This window comes from Passer domesticus, chromosome 14 (genome assembly GCF_036417665.1).
Source record: "Passer domesticus isolate bPasDom1 chromosome 14, bPasDom1.hap1, whole genome shotgun sequence".
In the NCBI taxonomy this organism is placed as follows: domain Eukaryota; kingdom Metazoa; phylum Chordata; class Aves; order Passeriformes; family Passeridae; genus Passer; species Passer domesticus.
Window position 1 is genome coordinate 20360907 of NC_087487.1, and position 21332 is coordinate 20382238.

A 21332-nucleotide genomic window follows, 5' to 3' on the forward strand; every position below is an offset into this window, starting at 1 on the left:
GCCATAGTCTCAGCTCCACTTGTGAGCCAAAACTCCCAACTGTGCAAGTGGCAGCACGCTCAGAGACAGCCATGTGCTGACAGCTGGCGTGCAGGACAGATGTGCACTGCTCTCATGAAGGCACTGACTGATCACTTGCCTGCTCCACCAACTTTCACAAAACTGGTAGAAGCTTGTTAATTTCAATGTTTAATTGAAATGTTTTTAATGTTTTAGAAGGAAAGTGTTTACAGCAAACACGGAAGGTGTATTTGTAAGAGGAATTCATACTGTGCACCCAAGCACCTCTAAGGGGATGGAGAAAAAATAATACAAACTAAGAAGTTAGAACCAAACTAGCTCAATACTTTCTCCAATGTTTCCTGTCAACAGCTCCTGTGCTGGTGTTGGACTCCAGAAAATTCATGATTTTTGAGGGGAAAAGAAAAATAAATCTTTTTCCATCTCAGTAAGTTCTCACCCAAATAAATTTTAGGCATTCATTTACACATAGCTTGCTCTCCTTCCTCCCATACAGTTTCTGGGCTTATGGAGAGTCTCTATCACCTTCTCCCCCAGGTACTTTTGCCTAACCCACAGGCTGGAAGATACTCCCTGTGTTTTACACTAGCTACTATTGTCGGGTCTCTGTGTACTAACCAGACTACCTGAACTGCTTCGGACTCCCATAGCATCTCTTCTCAAGGACTGGAGGCCTCTCTCTTCTGCCCATCAAGGAGCAGTGGAAAGTCTGTGATAATGCCTGCAGCAAGCACCCTGGGCTCTGCTAGAAGCAGCACCCACTAAGATCTCTGGACTCAGACACCTATCACAAGAATGTATTACTGTATCTTTATCTGCTTCTGAGTTTCTTCTTCCTTTGCAAGATGCATCCCAGAAGTTACCTAGGAAGGTCTGTGTCTGAACATGTACAAAGAGCACAAGCCACATCCCACAGAAACTCATGCTGAGGATCCACTCTTCTGTGCTTCCCCTGGTGTCCAGCCATGCCCCTTGGAGACATACTGCACCTCTTGTTCACACACATGCAGCTTCCCTGCTTTCACTAAAGAGCAATTGCTGCTGTGATTCAATCTACCATCCATTTACCACCACACTTGCTGAAGATGCGATTCAGATATACCAGCACAATGGACAATGAAGAAGAGTGGCAAAAGGACATGACAGGAGGTGGATTGTTTTGTCAGAAAAGAAACTACTGCAAAGCTACATATCTCTCTCTCTGCAGAATGGGAGTAGGGCAGAAGATCTCACAGCTTGGCCTTGTCAGATCACACGAAAGGAAAGCAGGGGAGAAAAAAATGTGTCCCAACTCAATAACTACTTGCTGGAGAAATTGTAAGGACAGACACAGAGGCTGGATGCAGCCAACCAGTATGGAGCCATCAAGGAGACAGAGAGGGTACTGACCTGACACAGCAAAAGGGGCCCTACCCCATCAGAAGAAAGAGGAATCCCTGTCATTCTGGAACAGTGCCCAGCCTGCAGGGCTTTTCACAGCGGAACCAGAGCAACTTGGAATAGAAACAGCCTCGTCTCTGAGATCAGAGAATTTAAACCGGAGCTTGTTTTTTCTGCAGTCACAAGCCAGCAGGCACCAGCTGCAGAATTTGCCGCAGTGTGTGTGTGCGTGTGTTTCTGCGTGTGTGAGTGTGCAGCAGCTATGCTCCTCCCCTCCAAGCTCACTGTATGATCAATGACACACTGATTATCACTCCCTCCTTTTTCCCCTCCCTACATCACTGACAGTCCCAGTCTGATCACTCTCAGCCCTCTCTCTTCTATATTAAGAAAGCTTTTGTTGGCATCACTACTGATTTATTTTCATTGCTCCCTCCCTGGTTAACAAGGTTTTGCTTCTTCTCTTTTTCCCTCTTAGCCAAAACAACGGTGTTTGACAGATATTCATGGTCACATACCCATGTCTGTGCAAAGTGCCAAACAATGCTTTTGCTCCTTTAGTTCTGAACCCTGGAGACAAAAGGCCATATTTTTAAATACTTCAACGTATTTCAGCTCTAGCATACAGATAATTTAACACTTTTAACAAGAAGCTTGCTGGTGGCGACACTAACGAATGCCAGAGATACCCTATTAAAATAGAACCTCATGTGTCTGTGACTGCAGAGGTGTCATCATCACACAGTACCACTGGTAATGCAGGAGAGCTAATGATAAAGAGACAGCTGGCCCCTTATCCCTCTGTGTTACAAGGGCAGCTCAGCAAGGTGAGGGATGACAAAGGACTACTGCTAGGCAAAATAAAGCATTTTGTTATTATCATTTCCTAAGCACAAAATTCCTGCTTATAGCCTACTAGGATGAAAATCAGCTCCAAGATTAGCCACATCTTCTCCCTCTGCTGCTACAGAAAGGCTGCATCACTCACATTTTAAGGGAACCTTCCCTTTTTCCTCTCTCACTCACTGGACGCATTTGGATGCTTTTTGGTTTCCTGTACTGGAAGAATGTAGTGTTGTGAAGCTTGAAGTCAGACTTCAGCTACTTCAAGACTACTCATATGCGGGTGTGCAGCACCAAAGGACAGAGAAATTGCAAAAGAAGACAGGCCTTGTATCTCTCTTCCATCAAATCAATAGCATGACAGTCCACCTTAACAACCCTCCCCCCTCCTGCCTGGCATTAGCCTCATTCCAGCATCAGCTGAACGGTGATACAGACGCTAATACTGTCTTTCGCCAAGCCTTGCCCAAAGGCAGCATCTGTGAGATGCCTTGTACCTCCTCCTCCGTTCTCCAGCAGTACACCATCTTCAGGGTCAGAAGACTATACTGGGAAAAACATAATGCGGCAGGACTCCTTACGTTCCTGACAGGCAGAATACTTTCTCCAGATTCTTCTCTAAACCCATCTTCATACATCTTTCTCTCTGTTTGAGCTAAGGACACAAGTGCAGCAAACAGCTGAGCAGCTGGGGAATTTGGGTTTTGTTCCTATATTCGAGCACAAACAGCTGAGAAGGGGGAAGGTCCGCAGGTCATAGAAACCCCAAGCTCCATCCGCAGCCACTTTCCCCTCTTGTTACTAATCCCCCTCAACCCTCCAAATTCCAAGGAAATAAACCCGCACCCGCTATGACCGCTCCGCGCAGGTGCGTTTCCTCACCTGCGCCTCTGCCAGGGCTGCGCAGCCCCAGCAGCTCACCGGGACCGCGCACAGGAGCGCAGAGCCCGGACAGGTCCGCTTGCCGTCACCGATATCCCCCGTTACCTCCCCAGAAGGGCCCGTCCTCCCCGGCCGACCAACGTCTTCCAAAGCAATGAGCAGCATCCGAGCGCGAACAAAGCGCCGCCGCCTCCATCCCGCAACCTCCACGATACCGGGGCTCCTCACTCCCGACCGCCCCGGCACCTTTCGCTGCTCGCCCCAGGCGGGCGGGGAAGGAAGATGCACCTACCATCCTGGCCGGGACGCGACGCCGATCGGCTGCCCCGAGCGCGGAGGATGCGGCGGCTCGGCCCGGGCTGCGGCGGGCGGCTGCCGTGCCACGGAGGCGGGAGGAGCCCCGCGGCCCCACCCGCGCGCGCGGCGCCTTAACCCGCTGCGCACCGGAGCCCCGCAGCGGCGGCCCGGCCGGCCCCGCCAGCCTCTGCCTCTCCATCTCCGAGCAACGGCGTGCACCGAGATCCTGCCCCGCGCTGCCGAACACCCGACAAGGGTCAAAACCGCGGCCCGCGCTCCGAAATACCCGACACAGGTCAAACCCCAGCCAGCACGGGTTCCGGTGCTGGCTGAATGCTTCTCACATCATTCTCAGGCCTCACGGGCCTCTCTCTCCTCACGGGCTCCCGGAGGGGTGCTCCCCATCCCACCTTAGGCACCTTCGGCTTATGTGTCTCAGACTGGAACCTCACGTCGCACTCCAGCTGCAGAGCTGCTCCTCCGGTTAAAGACAAGCGACACGAACCACCTCAGCTAGCCAGTGGGGGACAGATGTGCCTGGCACCACACACCAGCACCCGGCTGCTCGTGCACGGGCACGGGCCAGCAGTGAGCTTGGACCACACTGGACAGACAATGAACGCGAATGAGTGAGGCAAGAATACCAGATATTCGACCTCTGGAGACCTATTTCCAGCATGTTTTCAGATAATGTTTATGTTGTTTTCTGAGAACCTTGCATCTTGTTTAATAATCAGCATCAGCTCCAAAACACTTGCAAATAATTGTGCCTCTTTGTTTCTGCTTTCCCTCAGTGATTTTAGGAGGACTGTCAGACACAATGGAATGCTCAGAAATAAAAATATCACACAATTTTAAGTTTTAAAAGTTAAAAAAACCCCCAAACCAGAACTTCCTTTCTGTAGCTTTCAGATTATGTCAATCAGTGGCAAATATCTGTAAACCTGAGGAAAAATCAAAGCACTGGATCAAACATCTTAGATTTCTGTATGTTTTGGACAGGTAACATTGCATCCTATTTTAAAAAGACCAAAGGTTAAAATATTCTCAAAGGACAAACTATCAAGAAAATAGCTCCATGCTATGGGTCCCCTGTGCACTACCATGGACATTCTTTGAAACAGAGGGGGTCATTATCACTACCCATTGTACTTGTCATCCCACTATAACCAGTATAACACAAGTTGAAGAGTTATGTATAGTCAAAGTGAAAAATGAATCAGAAGTAAAGAGCCAAGTAAACAGTGGGGATGCAGATGACTACAAACCAAACGTGCAGTCCCCTTTTTCAGTTTAAAGATGCACAAGGGAAGCAAAGGATATTACCTTAAAGGTGCTGCTATGTAGCAGTGCTGAAGACAAAGCAGGAGGATGTATTTGCTACTATTGCTTCATATAAACTAGGCTTCTTAATATTTGGGTTAACATCATCCACTTCAGTGTAAGAACTGCCCCAGGTGGGTAGCCCAGGGACAGTTTCACCCCTTGGGCAGTTCTTGGGGTCTTTTCCTAATAAACCCACAACACTGAGACATGTCTGTCACTTCAGAGAGCAGTGCCCATGGTGCAGGAGGGAAGGGAGGGGATTACATAGTCTGGGTCTAGAAATGACCCACACTGGAAATTCCACTGCCATCAGCAGATTTTTCAGAGCACTCCAGAATGGCAGCTCCCATTGCACATGCAGGAAGGGCATATACCCCAGGCCATTTTATACAGTGACACACAACTCTTCAAGCCTTTTCCTTTTCTACACCCACTACAACATTGATCAAATTTAGTCCCTAGCAGGATATTTGGAGCAGCGTGATCTCCTTCTGCACTGTTTTTTTTTTTTTTTAATATTGATATATTCTATTTCAAGCAACAAAATTAGATTTTACTGTCTAATCAGGACATTTCCTCATATTAGTAATTGTTTTGAAATCCCTTCCTATTAACACTCACGCAAGTACAATTTAAAACATGAACTAGCCGGATATCCTTAAGTGCATTAAAACCTTTTTAATATATATATACAGACCAATTTGTTATCTTCCATCCAGGATCTTATTTTACAAGGAAACAATATTGTTTCAACAATATGTCATGCTCTTTTCTCTTTTGCCTCAAAATACTTCTTTATAAGTCACAAAAATTTTGCATCTTCCAGTTGCTATTGAGAATTTACATCAGAGACAGCTATCTCTATGATATTAATGACTGAAGGTAGGTGCATCTACTGTCTCTAGTTTCCCTCTCACTTTCCACTCTTAGTTACGTGTTCACACCCCAGCAAACTGGAATGCATATTTTTATACTTTGCAAACGTTTTTTTACAAAGCAAAAGTAATTTACAAGGTGTGGTGGTTTTCAGAAAGCACAGTTCTTGGCATATGTGTACTGTTTGATCAGCAAAACACTTCTCAAAACTGAAGAGGTTCTTAAAGCAGCTGCTGCCTTTACCATGCACCTGTTATTTAAGTGGCCTAAGAAGCCTCCTGCACACATGTTCTCTGAGGCAGCCCTCCTGCCTTCATATGATCAGGTAGCAGCTGCAGATAATCTCTTCTTTTTAGCTTTTAAAGAAAACTACATTTAGCAATAAGCCTAAAAATAGTCATCAAAAGCAAAGGGAACTAGTAAGGGAAGCACTCACCGATCTTCAAGGCTCTTCCAGTTCCTGAAAAAAGGGCTCTGAGCTTCTACCAGGAAGACCTAGAGCTATGATCAAGGTAATTTCCATTTCCAGTCCTTCAGGAGATCAGGAGATTCATCTGACAGTTATGGAACCTCACACCAGGCACCAGGACCAGTACTATGATGAGGCTCATTCAGGTTCAATTCCAATGACCACTCAAACATGAAAGGTTAAAGACACTATTATTCTCTGATGCAAGGATAGATTTATTTTAGGTATTGAATTAGAAAAGAGACAGGGAGTTTTTCCCTATTTATGCAAAAAAAACCTCAAACCACTTTTCTCCATTATGTCAAACTGACAACTATGGTTTGAAACAAAGATCCTGTCTTTGGGCTCTTCTCTGTCCTCATGGCTTTGAAAAGGCCACAAAGTTTCCTGCGATGTTAGGTGTAGTTCCTTTCTGACTAGGATATGGAATTAGGCATGGAATTAAAGTGTTAAAAATGTGAATGCTTATTTCATGACTGCACACCTTAGCCAGTATCACACTGACAGGAATGTCCTGGTTCATAAATAATAATAAGCTATAGACAGGGTCTTTCCCTAGGCCAGCATAAATATAAAAAGTCAGTTCTTGAAATGGTTTTTTGTTATCTTCAAATGCAAAGGTCACATCTCCATGTTTTTCTCTACTATGATGTTTAAAACAGTTTTATATAAATGAAAGCTGTATGTTTTTATGAAGAATGAGATATCAAGAACTACAGCTAAAGCATAAGTCTTACAATGAGTCTAAAGGTCATGCTTCTCTGAACAAAAGCTCCAAGCTGTCTACCATCTTAAGCTCAAAACCATTTGATTTTCCTAAAAACTCTAGGCCAAAGGCTTTAATAAGAAAATATATTCTAATCAAGAATACACTATCTTCTGAAAGGTTTGGGACAAAGAATAACCATGGCCTGACCCAGACATAGCCCAAATATTAATTTGAGTAAAATATATTTATTTCCCCACACCTTTGTGTGAAATGCAGAGTTCTACTGACCTCTTCATTAGTCTTCATCTCAGCTTTCAAGCTCTCACTACACAAGGCTATCACAGCATGTCCAAGAGCAGAGGCATTAAGCTCTCACCACAGCACACAGGACTGAAAAAAACTGCTAAGAAGCACAAGGATTTGTTTGCATTTGGAAGATTTCTTTGCTTAGACTATGCAGTTACTGACTTCCACATGCTATCTGCTTTCAATCAAACAAACTGATGACTTATTCAAGTCTTTGGCAAATCACTCCCAAAATTCTCTTGGCTATCTTAATTTCTGTGTAGGTACAGCAATTTTTACTCTTTTCTACAGGCTCTACTAGGATGTATTTAAAGGACACTCATTTTTGCTGAATACTGTATCTTTCTCTGCAACTGTTTAAAGAGTCATCCTATCTCTTTTCTTATTTACAGGTATATGTATCTTTTTAATCTGTATGTTAGCTTAAATTCTGACCAAAGAGGCATTTCCCACTTTTGTCAAGTTTTCTTATTTCTAAATAACCATTTCTGAAATGTAGTGACAACCTTTTGGTTGTCAGTATAGTTCTACTTAAAGTAACCTTTGATCCCTAAAGTATTTTATTCTTTCAGGTAGATTTGCAGGTACAGTTATAGATCATTATTATTATTGTTATCTATAACAATACAGCTACATATTTAGGCTTTTTCTCCTTAATTTGAGAATGATGTTTTCATCTTTCTGATGCTTCAGGGCCCAAAAAGTATTTATTAGCTGAGCTATTGAGAATTAGCAGCCCTAATGTGGAATTTTGCACGTTTAAAGGTGGACAGCCCAAGTCATCCATTCCATTTAGTTTTGTATCATTTTCTTCAAGTAAGGTTTTACTTTTGTGGTAATAGCATCCCTAATGCAGGCCCAGAGAGACCATCAGCACCTGCTACCAACCTCTTTTCCAATTCCTACTTTAAAGAAATTCATGAACCCTGTGAGTTTTCAGTGGCAACATTCTGGTCCTTCTTGCCCCAGAAAATAAGGTTTTAAAAATGGTGATCCTAATTTAACTCAGCAACTGCAAACCTTTAGGGAAAACAACGGAAGATGACCTGTCTAGAACTCTCAGTGGAAAGGATAAAGAGGTTTATAAATCAAGGATGTAAAACTGGAGCAAACACAAGCAGTACTACAAGGCCAGAAGGAACATGAGAGGAGGGACTGAGGCAAACACCAGAGCACAGTGAGAACAGCAGTGTGCCTGTATGAGTGCAACACAGCTCCTTAGCACCCAGAAGGGTGGCGGAAGAGGGAGGGGGACCAGGATCAAATCCCAGTGACATCTTAGTGACACTGGGATAAAACCCTAGTGTTTTCCTAATTACACTGAGCTCAAAGAGCAGACTTCTCTCCAGAGCATTTCCAAGAAGCAGCATACATCTATCTGCCTTCTGCCAGCACTGCAGTTGGCTGTACTCAGCCAACATGAAGGCACTCCTAGACACAAGCATGCTTCACACATTTCCCCTCAGACACAGAGAGCAAAGGAGAAGGGACAAGCCAGGTCGGACACTGAAAGTAAGAAAGAAATGCAACCAAGACGATATGAGAGAAGCTATATGAGCCAAATCCTAGTGCTAGATTCCTCTTTGTGCAGAGAGTGTTTTCTCCTTCCAGACATGTTTAACTGCCTCAGATCCCATTCTTGCCCTGAACCAGATAGTAACCTGTTGGAAAAGGTACCAGCTGCCCCAAGAATGGATTCTGGGAACCTGCTCTTTTAACTCTGTCTTCAAGCCATGAACAGGGGTGCATAGGCTGCTAACACCCTTATGGAGAGCAGCATCGTTCCAGAGGCACCAATAACAGCAGGTGCCCTGCCTGTTATTTGGGTAGCAAATGCCACAATGCTCTAGAGACAAGGAGCTGGTAGGACAGCTCTGACAAAAAAAATCACAGCAGGATCTTAAGAGAGCGGCAACAGGCATCGGGCACCACAATGAAGGTGTTGCAAATGGCAGGCAGGAGCTAAGCCTGGCAGAGAAACCAAAAGGAAGGCTGCAGAGAGGGCAGAGTAGAATTTAGAACTGGCACTGGCATAAGTAAAATTGCCAAGACAACATACAGTTGGGAAGGCTGACAACACTCTGTATCTAATTCCATGTTTACATGGCTGTGACATTGACTGGAGAGGACTTGCTTAAAAAGAGGTATATTTTTTATTAACCCATACCATGGGTTCATAAAACCATCAGAGGTGCTTCATTTTTTTGTGTAACATTTAGAATTGGAAACCAAGATGTTGACATGCAGACATTTTTATGTAAGCAATACAAAACAGCTCTGACACATTTTGTGAGGATGTAGAATCCATTACCTGTCAGGTTCAGGCAGTTTTAACAGGCATTGTTTGGAGGCTTCTTTCAAAAGGAATCCAGGTTTGAAGACAAGCTGAAAATTCTAGGAAAAACTAACAGTGATGGGATCTAGTTGCTACTACATGCAAAGACACCACATAAATAACCATATGCTATTATTACAGAACAGAAATTGCCCTTTCAGGCATATTTTAAATTTAAAGAGATAAAACGTTAGTCCCTCCAAACTAGTGCTAGTAAATTGTGTGCATGTTTAGGATGTCATGGTTTCTAGACACTTTCTACTTGTAATCTGCTTAGTCAAGAAAAAGGAAAAATATGAGAAATATGCAAATATTCTTCAGACATGGATCAAACAGGACATCCATTTCAGGCACTATTCCCTCCTGGGTTTATGCTCTCCTGTATGATAAGATCAGCACTGCAGCACATGCTTTTCTGCAAAGATCTAGCTCAGATGAAACCACAGAGGGAAAACAAATAGAGGGTAGGGGTGTGGTGAAGGGAGGAAAGGAAAATCAATAATCACTTTGAATTATTCATCCCCATGAAATAGGAATGAAAATGCAAGCAAATGCCATCTTTAGAACAGTGATCCCAGGAGAGTTTTCTTTATAGAAGTCTGTCTACTGCAGATTTTTCTACACAATCATTAGTACTCACTAAAATTTCAGAGGCAAAGAAGTGGGATTAAGTCAAACTCAAACCATTCACTTACCTGAAAGCACATAACACTGTAAATAGTCATTGTCAATTTCCACATTAGCTACTGCCAGTGTGAAGGCAGACAAAATCCAGAATAGGCCTTAGTTTACAAAAACATGAATGAAACACTGAGATCAGGTCATCTGAAAGAAATATATGTCCTTGTCCTATTGTGTTGTTCAGACATTTTTTCCTTTTTCCTTTGAAACCATCAGAAATTTGGGTGTCGTCCAACTTGACCATCCTAAAAAGTTCTACAGATCAGGACCGACATCACTGGAGCAAACTCCACTGTTTAAAATCAATTCAGAATGTATTCCAGCCATTTAAAAAAGGCCTGAGAAATCAAATCTGTTGCATTATTTCCAAACTACTACCTTAAGCACAGCCCAGGCTCAATATTTCTTTTTTAAAAGGTAACAAAGAAAAGGTAAATTTTAAAAGGTAACAAGGGATAAACCAGTCACACCTACCAAGACACAAAGTACTAAAAAAAAACCAAACCAAAATATGCTTGTTTTATATTGAGTTCTGAAGAAAGGCCCAACCCTTTCCCAAAGATCTCATCATTATTTTCCTTTTCTATCAAATTCAAGGGTTAATCTTCCTTCAAGGTCCATTCAAACACATCTTGACCCCTCAAATATTCTATATGACAGACAGCACAGCAGGACTGGCTCAGCTCAATGCACTCCCTCCTCTGTCCTCAAAGGATAAGAAAGATTGTTCTAGGATAAACCCAGTTATTTTTTTGCCTCCATATACATTTCAACATTTTGAATTCCATGAACTGCCAGCAACATTTAACCACAGCATCTAGTTTCAGAAGCAAGAGTAACAATTTAGTAAGGCGAGTTCTAACTTTAGAAATGCAACCAGTGAATTCACAACCGGGGTGATTTCAACTCTAGGAGTTTTGAGCTAAGAAACTAACAAAACTGGGAAGTTAATTATCTGTGGAGATAAAATGCAGAAAACACAGGAAAAACCTTTCCAAAATTACATTAATTTTAGCCCTCCTCCCCCTGCCCCTTCAGTCAGTAACAATGTTTGGGCAGAACAGCACAAAAGAAAGAAACTGGTGTTTGCTGAGCCTGTGCTGAGCTGAAGTTCAAAACAGTCACTGGGGCTTTGGTTTCTTATTTTCACGTCACAGTGGGTGTCACAGTGAGGACCTCAAAAGACATGGTTGGAACAAAGGAACAGTATGAAATACAACAGGCAAACTGAGATGAAGACTGACAACTCCCTGGCCTGCCAAAGCAGTACTGGCATCAGATGCATGATAGGAAGCCCATCTTCCCATCAACCCATGGGAAGCATCATTCCTATGAAGGAATCAATTTTTCACAGCTGCTCTGGTCCTGTTAGCTGCTTTGCTGAATACTGAGGGGAAAATTCTGTTCAGCTTCTTAAAAAAAAAAGAAAATTCTGAGGATGTGTAATGTCCAGAGGAGGTCTCAGCACAAAAGCAAAACCATGTAAGAACATATATAAAAACACTGCTTTTACCAACTTTAGCAGATGTTTTAATGCTATCTCATTTTAAAATAGGCTCTGCAAGTCAAATAGAGCCAGAAACATTCAGTAAATATTTCTTTTCTGTAGTTGAAAGAAATTAAAATATATTTTAGAGACAATGAAATTTTAACAGTAACAGTGGTGGGAGACTGCAGCATTCAGACCAAGTTATGCAAAATATAATTTCTTGTACAAGATCTAAGTTTGTCTAAGAAGCTCTCAGCTTCTGAGAGAGCTCCACTACTCTGACATTTAAGTCCTAGGAGACTGGAAAACCCATCAGCAGTAAAGATTCAAACAGACTACTAAATTAATGTCAATCAGCAAGGCTTTACAGAAAATATGACCTTCCTTCTTAATAAAAACCAAATAAGCTTGTCAAGATCTCAAAGGTTGTATTGATATAGTGCAACTATTATTTTATAAGTCATGTCATAGAAGCCTACACTGTGACATGTGCTGCTCACTGTGTATTCACAGGTTACCTGAAAAGAAGGAAAGCAGACTGCTGGCAAAGCTTATGGATAGTACCAAGTATGGCTGCAGATGAACTGCCAGGGAAACTTCACAATGCTGAGTTTCATTTGCCCCTTTATCTGTATAAATCACATATAAAGTTACACTAACTATTGCTAACCACAGCTAACTCTTACCACTGGGGTATCTTGAGGTTATGATAAGCTCAGTTCTATTCATGAGTCAGCTCACTGCTCAGCAGCAGTCAGAAAGCAATAGATATGCCAGAAATCAGGAAAGGAAGAAAAAAAACCTTGTGCCACTGTGTAAATGCATAGCTCTACCCCACTTTGAACACTACACACTTCTGTTCCCAGCATCCCAAAGAGGTAGATCTGGAAGACATTAATGTAAAATATAAAGCAAAATATCTGGGATAGATTCCCAGACTTATCCCTTAGATAAGTCTGGCCTCTGCAATCTGGAGAAATCATAAGAAGGCAAATATGCCAGACCTATAACACAACCAGACTGGTCAGGATTGTCCAGTATAGGAAGGTATATCAAAATGAGACCAGGCAGGAATAAGAATCCAAGCAAATAGGTACAGTTGCAGGTTTCTTCCTGTGACAGGTCAGTGAACCGTTATATTCCTTGCTTCCTCTACTTGCAGGGAAAAACTGAAAAACTTTGTGGAAGTTGAAGAGTGCTGTTACTAAACAAGTAGAAAACACATCTCCATGACCTGGAAAGAGACATGAGCCAGGATAGTACAAGGAAGAATTATTTTATGTACTTATCTTACCTTCCTGCCCATGCATCCATTTTTTTGTCACTGTGCTGTGTGTACCTTTGGCTTGAAGCAGTACCAATACCCACCCTAACATACAGCAGCCTTAGAGAAAATGTATTCCTACAGAACACATGAGTAACTGATTCAAGTATGTCTAACTGGTAGATCCTGGGGGTGATTCAAGTCTCACTGAGATATTCTTTACCAGTTATCTGGGAGAAAAATCTAAGGATGCTTGTGACAGGAATTGGCTGGAAAGAGCAATGCTTGGGATTATTGCAGCCACATGTACCAACAAGAAACACGGGCCATACTTACAGCCTGGGAAGCTATTTTAGTAGACTGCAACTCATGGGATCTTTGAGGTCATGCTCTCTGTGGCTACTATGAAAGTAAATACAGCCCTCAGGCACACAAGTAGGAAGCAACGAAGCTGACAAGTGCTTGCTTTTGTATTTCTCTGGTCAAAAGAATGGCAGACAAATGGTACAGGACAATTAATTGCTCAATTACTAGAAATCGCATCAAAAGTCCAAATAATCATTGTTGCATCTGTGGGGGGAAAAAAACAAAACCAAAAGTAGTGCTGGCCACTGACTTTTTTGCTACCTGAACATGAAAATTTAGGATATAACTTTCATTAAAACAGCCAAGAGCTGAACAAAATCCATCACTCAATGACCTATGTTACAGAAATCTCTCTATCAAGAGGTCCCAGATGTGGGGAATATAGACTTTCACTGTAACCTAATTTTCACAAGCAATTGGTCTTTTGCCTCCTGTCTAGAACAGCTTTTGCTTGAACACACAACTTTATAATCTGTACTATCTAGCAGCTACAATTTGAATAAACAAGGCAGTTTTTTTACTGTCATGCATTTGAGACTCACCACTGATGACCAACTAAGCAGTGCAGTAGGAAAAAGCATATGGCACAAGCTGACTCTAACTTAGAAGAACTCTTGTGCAAATGTTATACTTACGGTAATTTATTAGTGCTCTAGACAATTTATACTATAGGCCCTGTTTCAGCTACTTCAAACTGAGACAGATCTACTGAGTGTTTCAAATTATATGTTTCATACACATTTTTTTAAAATCCCATAAGTATACACACATGCAGACACCATCTTGCAAGGAGGGAGAATTTCCATCTCCGTGTTAAAAAGTCAGAGAGAAGGTGGGACCTCTCAGTCAGTAGCACATCTGAGAATAGTCCAGGTACTTTTCTTCACAGTTATCCATTAGGAGAACAGCTTCCTCAACAGAAAAAATTCTGAAGCTTTGACAAGGGTGTAAAACATACAGTGAAATATAAGATGGTCTTATATAAACTAGGTTTTGCAAGTGTCATTTGTGCTTATTATAGTAACAACATATGTTATATAAAAGTATTATGAACAGAGTTCAAGCTTTTTACAAGCTAAGCAATCCCAGTTTTTAATGGTTGGTGCCATTTTTATAATGCTCTTATGCATTGTTCTCAGGAAAGGGAGCTTCAAAAAGATTAATCCAAAAGGTAATTTGGCTACTCTTATACACTATTTGCCACACCTTTTGTGCATATGAAAACATATTCTAAAATCTCGGAGGAAGAGGTCGATAATAAATAGTTTATGAAGTAAACTATTTTGTGCCATGTGATAAGATACAGAAGATAGCTAGATAGATGATGGATGGATGGATGGATAGATAGATAGATAGATAGATAGATAGATAGATAGATAGATGAATTTTAACTTCTGACTAGTTTAATAGGCTTTAAAGCAGCACATATTTCTATTCAACTCTATTCTCAGTAGTAAGATCTGTAATTTTAAGGTAAATTCATTGCATCCAACATACCGTTAATATTGTTTTTCTTTTGCATTTAACCCTACAGAATCCTGGGCAAACAAGTCACTAATTAAATCACAATCAATTTTATTCTGTGTTGTTGGTTTGGTTTTTTTTTCCCAGACCCAAAACAACAGTTAAAAGTTAATGCATATAAACCAAAAAGCTGACCTTTGACTTCAGAAGAAAACTGAGCCAGATGTCGATTTACAAAGAGTTGCAGTTGATGATTCAGATCACAGTACAGAGTATTAATGTTCCAGGAACGAATTCCTGTAAAAAAACAAGCAAACAAAAAAAAAAACAAAAAAAAAAAACCAAAAAAAAAAAAAAAAAGGAAAAAGTAAGCTGTCTTTGTCATTACATCTACTCCAGAAACAGAAGTGGAGAAAGAACGATGAGCAGGACACAAAGACCAGGGATGCTCTACTAGATGAGCATACCATAGGATGGTCTTCAGAAGCAGAAGACCATAAGATACTTACCTTGCATAAGACATTTCTTCCTGAAGAAATGAAGTGTTCCATGAAGGACATGCAGTGAGCAAGTCTCCATTCAACTTGGACTTCATGCAAGGGAAACCAACAAGAGATGAGGCTAAATGAATTACACTACTGCTTAACCAACCAAATACATTATGTTAGTTTTACATCTGCACTCTCCAGCACTGGTCACTGGTAGAGATGGGCTACTGTGTGGTTATGCTACTGGAAAGCTCAGAGACATCAGCTTTGCCCTTATAGCCTATGCATCCTCCAAGCCACAAAACCCCCCCACCCCTCCACTTGCTCTAACAACTCTTCACACCTAATCACTCCTTCATATACACTGATCCCACTGAGACCATTTGAGTCTGCTCTTTAATCTTTATAATCTTTGCCAGCTAGTTGCCTTCATATCACAGCAGGAAGGTCCTTCTATTCCCAGAGCAAGTGGCACCAAGACATACTGAGGAAGTCACCTTCAGACCTCAATGTGAGCAGGTGTACATTCTGGAGGACACCAAATACTACAGACCATGGATTTTCACATCCCAGTAGGGAGCAGCCTTTCCTAGATGGTGTGACTGTACACTGTGCCACAATGAACAACAGCAGGATAGCACTACAAATCCCTACTCCAGCATCTGGTGCTGATGCCTGCTAATGTTCAGATGTTGAAGGCCAATGCCACAGATTTCTAAGGTTAACTGAAACAAGAATTTCAGCTCCAGTATTTATAGATGGAGTCGTCACTAAGAGTTGTTTCACCATCTCTCTTGCATAAAATACAAAGTTTTATTGCCTCTATTACCTACTTTCTTTCATGGTAACCATGTTAATTTTTCATGGAGATATTCCCATTTACTGCAGTTCTAGCTCTCCATGCCATGCAACAGCTTTTGCTGGCCACTGGTGAGAGAGGATCCTCAAGGATACATGCTCCAGCTTTCTACACATACCAAGACACAGTAATCATTGCATCACACAGGTCAGTAGTCTCAAGGCCTGTAGAATCTACAGCAGCCAAAGAAACCATCATGCTTATTTTCTTTTTCTGGTGACAGCTGACACAGTGGAGTAACAAAGCTTATTTATGCTTATTTACAGATGGTATTCACTTCAGACTGCACAAAATCGCCTCATTAAATCATCTGAGCTTCAGAAGAAAAAAAAAAAAAAGGAAAAAAACCACAAAGCCAAAAAACTTACCAGCACAGCATCTTTCATTTTGGACATCAGATATGAAAAAATGAAACACATGAAGCAAGAAGATGGGCAAAGTGTTTTCCTATCCTACACTCCAAGAGAGCATAATTGTTTAACCAAATGTCCAGTATAAGAGAATCTTAATGCAGTACTTATGAGCATTCTGACCTGGACAGGAACAAGGTGGCACTCTGCAGGGCAAATGCTGCTGACTAGCTGCTGTGTCATGGTCATCGTGTCCTACTGCAGCAATAAGCGCTATTTGAGGTACTGCTACATCCTCTAGGATGCAGAAAGAGCAAGTGCTCTTTCAGAGCAAGAAAGGGAAGAGTGGAATTATCTCATTTGTTCTCATACTTGCAACAATTTACTCAAAATTTTCTTCCCTACAGGTAGTCTGAATTTACTCGTAATCTCTACAAATTTGCCACAATTTCACTTTATCACTCCATGGCACATGAGCCTTGCTGATTAGAATCATCTATCATGAGAGTGCAGACTATACCATAATAAGGGTAAATATTCAAGCTCTTTACAAAGGCAAAGCCTGGATAAGGGACAATGTGACTCATCAGTTTTCCATCTCGTTCTTTATGCCCTTGTGTTTATTTCCTGCTAAGGTAATTAATTTAAAAGATTTGGCCTTTTCCCTCAATACCAGACCTAGTCTTCAGATAGTGTTTCAAAATTTGACAAAAGTAACAAAGTAGCAGAAAAATAAAACTAGTATTTACTAGACAGTATTTAGGGAAAAGTGTTGTTCAGATATCCCACAGATTACCATGTTACAGCCTACAATGCTCTACACCCGGAAATGAGCAGGTTCCTATAATGCCCTGTAGTCAACTACTGCATTCTTCTGAACCAAGGTATAGAAAGAATTCTGGAAATACTTTTTATATCAGTCAGGGCAAGAGATTTATCAACTGAAAAAAAATCTTTGGTTGTTTTTTGTTTGTGGCTTTTTTGTTGTTTTTTTTCTTGATTTTGTTCTTTGCTTGTTTTTGTGGTTTTTGGGGGTTTTTTTCTGTTGTTTTTTGGTGGTTTTTTTGGTTGGATGGGGATTTTTTGTTTGTTTTGTTGGTTTGGTTTTTTTTTGTTTTTTTTTTTTTAAATGCAGACAGGGTGTCATGGCCAACAGAACGGACACAAAACAAACCCTAGCTTTTTCATCCGTTGTATATTCACTGCTCAGCAGCCTGTTCTACCTTCACATGAGCCCTCTACAGCAGCTATCACTTCAGCAGGAATCATAATTTCCACATTTCTTGAACTCCCTCAATCAAGAGTGCAGCTCTCTATAACACCATGATATGCTGACTATTGACAAGTCTCAAGATTGCTGTCATTTTAGCTATTCTCATTTTTCATATCTTTTAGTTTGCAAATATTGGTCCATTTTAAGAAGAGGTCATTTTCCCATTTCATAGTGGGGAAAACTCTGATTTGCTTGAGGCCCTACTCCATGTAAGAGGAAAGACTGAAATCCAGGTTTCCAGCTCTGAGTGACTCACTTCTACTGCCGGTAATTTACTAATACCACTGAAATGGTATCACTGCATCCCTCTGAAGCAAATGAAAGAAGTGCTCACATTTGGCAGAATTTCAGTAGGTTTCTAGTCAGAGAAGGCCAACTGTAGAACTTATTTCTACTGCGGCAGTTACAATTTATATTGCAAACAGCATGTTTTTCCTCTGCAGTGGGAATTCTCAGGTTACTGGCATGTGACTGCAGAATGAGAGTGAAATCCTTTAGTTCATAGTCTGATCTGTCACCATTTCAAAGATTCAGACAATGGATAAGGATGTAGGTTGGCACACCCAGTTCAGTGAAGTGCCAAGTGAAGATGATCATCCTGCTGTGTAGGAAGCAAGAGTGGCCCCTTCAAAGAAGGTCTTTCAGAGGCCAGATGGTCATAATCAGATCTGCCACTCCTGAAGCCATCCCTTGAAAAAGGGAATTAAATACTGCTCATGAACAAAGTGGCCTGCCAACAGAGATAGCTGGAAAAGATACTGAAGTGAAGAAATTGGACAATATTTGACATTTTTACACCCATCCTTTTCTTAAATTGCACTGTCCATCTGTTCTTCAGTAATGCTGATGCTTGGGAAGAAAACAGTCATAGAATTATCTCTGAATAACACAGTTTGGCCGATAGTTATGACTGTTATTTCAAGCCAATGTGCCTTGGAAGTGGGGAGCTGAAGGGAAGAGTGAAGGTGAGTTAGAAGGTTGTTTATTTCTCAAAGGTGTACTAACTGCTTATGAGAACAAGGATTCCCTGAAGGTCCTGATGTAGTTGATCAGCTCTCCTTTGTCTTTTGGTCAGAAACTGCCACAAGAGAAGAACTATCATCTCAGTACCTCCTTCCCCCTTATGTCTAAACAACACTACATCTAATACACAAAGACTGGATGTTGCTAAAATACAGATAACAGAGGAGAAAAATGTTATGGCAGACCTATCCTGCCTTGTGTCATTCCTGAAGCAGTTCACTGTGTGGCTAGTCCTCCCTCACTCTGGTCCATGCAGCTGCTCTATAGACAGGGAGAGGCCATACCACAACAGACCCTTCTCCACAGCCTTCCCTGGACCACAGTGAACAGCCCAGCACGACAATTTCTGCAACAAGACAGAATTTCGGGGTAAGATGGAAATAAGATGCAATCTACCAAACCACTAACAAAAAAAAGACTGAGGGGAAAGAGAACCATGAAATGTCTTTAAGCTTTAAAACTGCGCTAGCTGCATGTCACTAATGCATATAAAGCAATAATCAGGGGAGAAAAAAACCAAAACAACGGATGCCGTCTGACGCCGCAGAGACAGGCCCCGCAGTGCGCCGGGGATCCGAGCCCCGCCCGGCCTCGCCCTCCGCCCGGGCCCTGCTGGGCCCCACGGCTTCAGCCTCGGCCTCCGCCCCGCGGTCCCGACCGCGCCTCGACCCTTCCCGCAGCCACCGCCCGCGGGCCCCCGCCGCCGTCCCTCCGGGAGGAGTCGGATGAAGCCTGCGGCGGAACGGCAGTGCCGCAGGGCGGGGAGGGCACCGGCAGCTCCGCCTCGTCCCAGGCGGCGGCAGGGGCGACGCGGCAGGCACGCAGCTCCGCGGCTCTCAGGGGCAGGGATCGCGTCCGCCTCGCCCCGGACCCGCCGCCGCAGCCCCGCTCCTCACCGCGCTCCAGGGCGCCGCGCAGCGCGCCCCGCTCCGGCTCCGTGCCGATCTCCCCGATCACGGCCAGCAGCGCGTGCCGCCCCCCGCCCGGCGGCGCCGCCGTGGCCATGGCGACAGGCCCAGCCGCCGTCTCCATGGCAACGCCGCGGCCGCTGCTGCAGCGCGCGGTCACTGGCGCGCGGCTCTTAAAGCGCCCTGAATTCCCCCCTGATTGGCCGAGCTGGCACGTGGTCCTGCACTGGTGCGGAGGGGGCGTGGCCTGTTCCTCCGGGCCCGGCCTCTGCTCGCGCCCCGCCCCGCCCGCGGCCCCGCCCCGAGCCCCGCCCTGCCCGCGATCTCTCCCGCTTCGCCCCGCCCCGCGCGGCCCGCGGCGGGAGCCCGCCCCTGTCCCGAACCGGACCCGTGCTGTCCCGAACCGGACCCGTGCTGTCCCGAACCGGACCCGCCCCTGTCCCGAACCGGACACGTGCTGTCCCGATCCGGACCCGCCCCTGTCCCGAACCGGACCCGCCCCTGTCCCGATCCGGACCCGCCCCTGTCCCGAACCGGACCCGCCCCTGTCCCGAACCGGACCCGTGCTGTCCCGATCCGGATCTGCCCCTGTCCCGCGGCAGGAGCCTGCCGCTGTCCAGATTCGGACTCGTCGCTGTCCCTATCCAGACCTGCCCCTGTCCCGATCCGGACCTGCCCCTGTCCCGAACCGGACCCGTGCTGTCCCGATCCGGACCTGCCCCTGTCCCGCGGCAGGAGCCCGCCGCTGTCCCGATCCGGACCTGCCCCTGTCCCGATCCGGACCTGCCCCTGTCCCGCGGCAGGAGCCCGCCGCTGTCCCGATCCGGACCTGCCCCGTCCCGATGCGGACCCGCCGCACCCGGGCTGCCCGCACAAGGCAGGTCGCGCTGGCACGGGGTACTAGTTCCTTCCGTCAAGATGGACAGAGCGGTACAGCGACCAGCTCGGATGCTCAAAACCGTGAGCGGGGCTCAGACCTTTGAAAGAACAAATCATGGGCGAAGAGGTGTTGGTTTGTAGTTTAGTTTGGAATTTAGTCACTTAAATACAGAAATCCACAGAGATTTCTAAATGCTTGGTTGAGTTGTTCCAATACCCGCAATAAAGCCAAGGCTTGGTATTGTCATTCACCTTCCTTATCTCTCTTCCATTGCTTGGCTGTGAGCAGGTCCCTTCCTGGTGGCTCTTCCTTCTGTTCGTTCAATTAAAAGCAAGTGTAATGGTCTCCAAGGATAAATCATGGGATCTCCTGTATGCCAGACCCATGAGCTACAAGAACAATCTGAGCTTTGCTAGCTGCCAGTGCAAAGCTGCTGTGAGCTGTGTGCGGCTGTACTGGCAGGCCATGGTGTATGCAGGAGCACTTACTGTCTGGGGTGACCAGAGGGGCCATATCTTTGGGCACAAGTCCCTGTTGCTTGCAGTTCTGGCCAGCCACTGCTGAAAAGAAGTTCAATGCAGATGGCCTTAAACTGAGACATAAGAGATCTGGATTAGATATTAGAAAAACTGTTTCCACTGTCAGAGTGGCCAGGCACTGGAACAGGTTGCCCAGGGAAGTGGTGGAGTAACCACCCTGGCGGTGTTCAAGAGGCGTCTGGATCTGTATCTGGATGATGTGGTTTAGGGGTGACAGTGGTAGTGCTGGGTGGATGGTTGGACTGGATGATCTTGAAGGTCTCTTCCAACCTTGGCAATCCTATGATGCTATGTGCAAAAGCTG

The 21332-nt window shown here is 44.0% G+C and overlaps 1 protein-coding gene across 4 annotated transcripts in view; it reads right to left on the reverse strand.

Moving 5' to 3' along the window:
- The window catches only part of MAP1A (microtubule associated protein 1A), a 47713-nt gene extending 27961 nt beyond the window's left edge, over positions 1–19752 (reverse strand). The window contains exons 1-3 of one of the 4 annotated variants that reach the window (XM_064389683.1): positions 19598–19677; positions 15218–15297; positions 14904–15005 (exon numbers count right to left, since the gene is read on the reverse strand). In XM_064389683.1, the coding sequence (XP_064245753.1) occupies positions 14904–15005; positions 15218–15287 (172 nt within the window). In that variant the 5' untranslated portion in view covers positions 15288–15297; positions 19598–19677. Of the gene's footprint in view, positions 1–3418; positions 3538–14903; positions 15006–15217; positions 15298–19597 lie in introns of those variants that run through there. The other 3 variants (XM_064389682.1, XM_064389684.1, XM_064389685.1) reach the window with 3 other exon arrangements.
- Positions 19753–21332: the final 1580 nt, after the last annotated feature.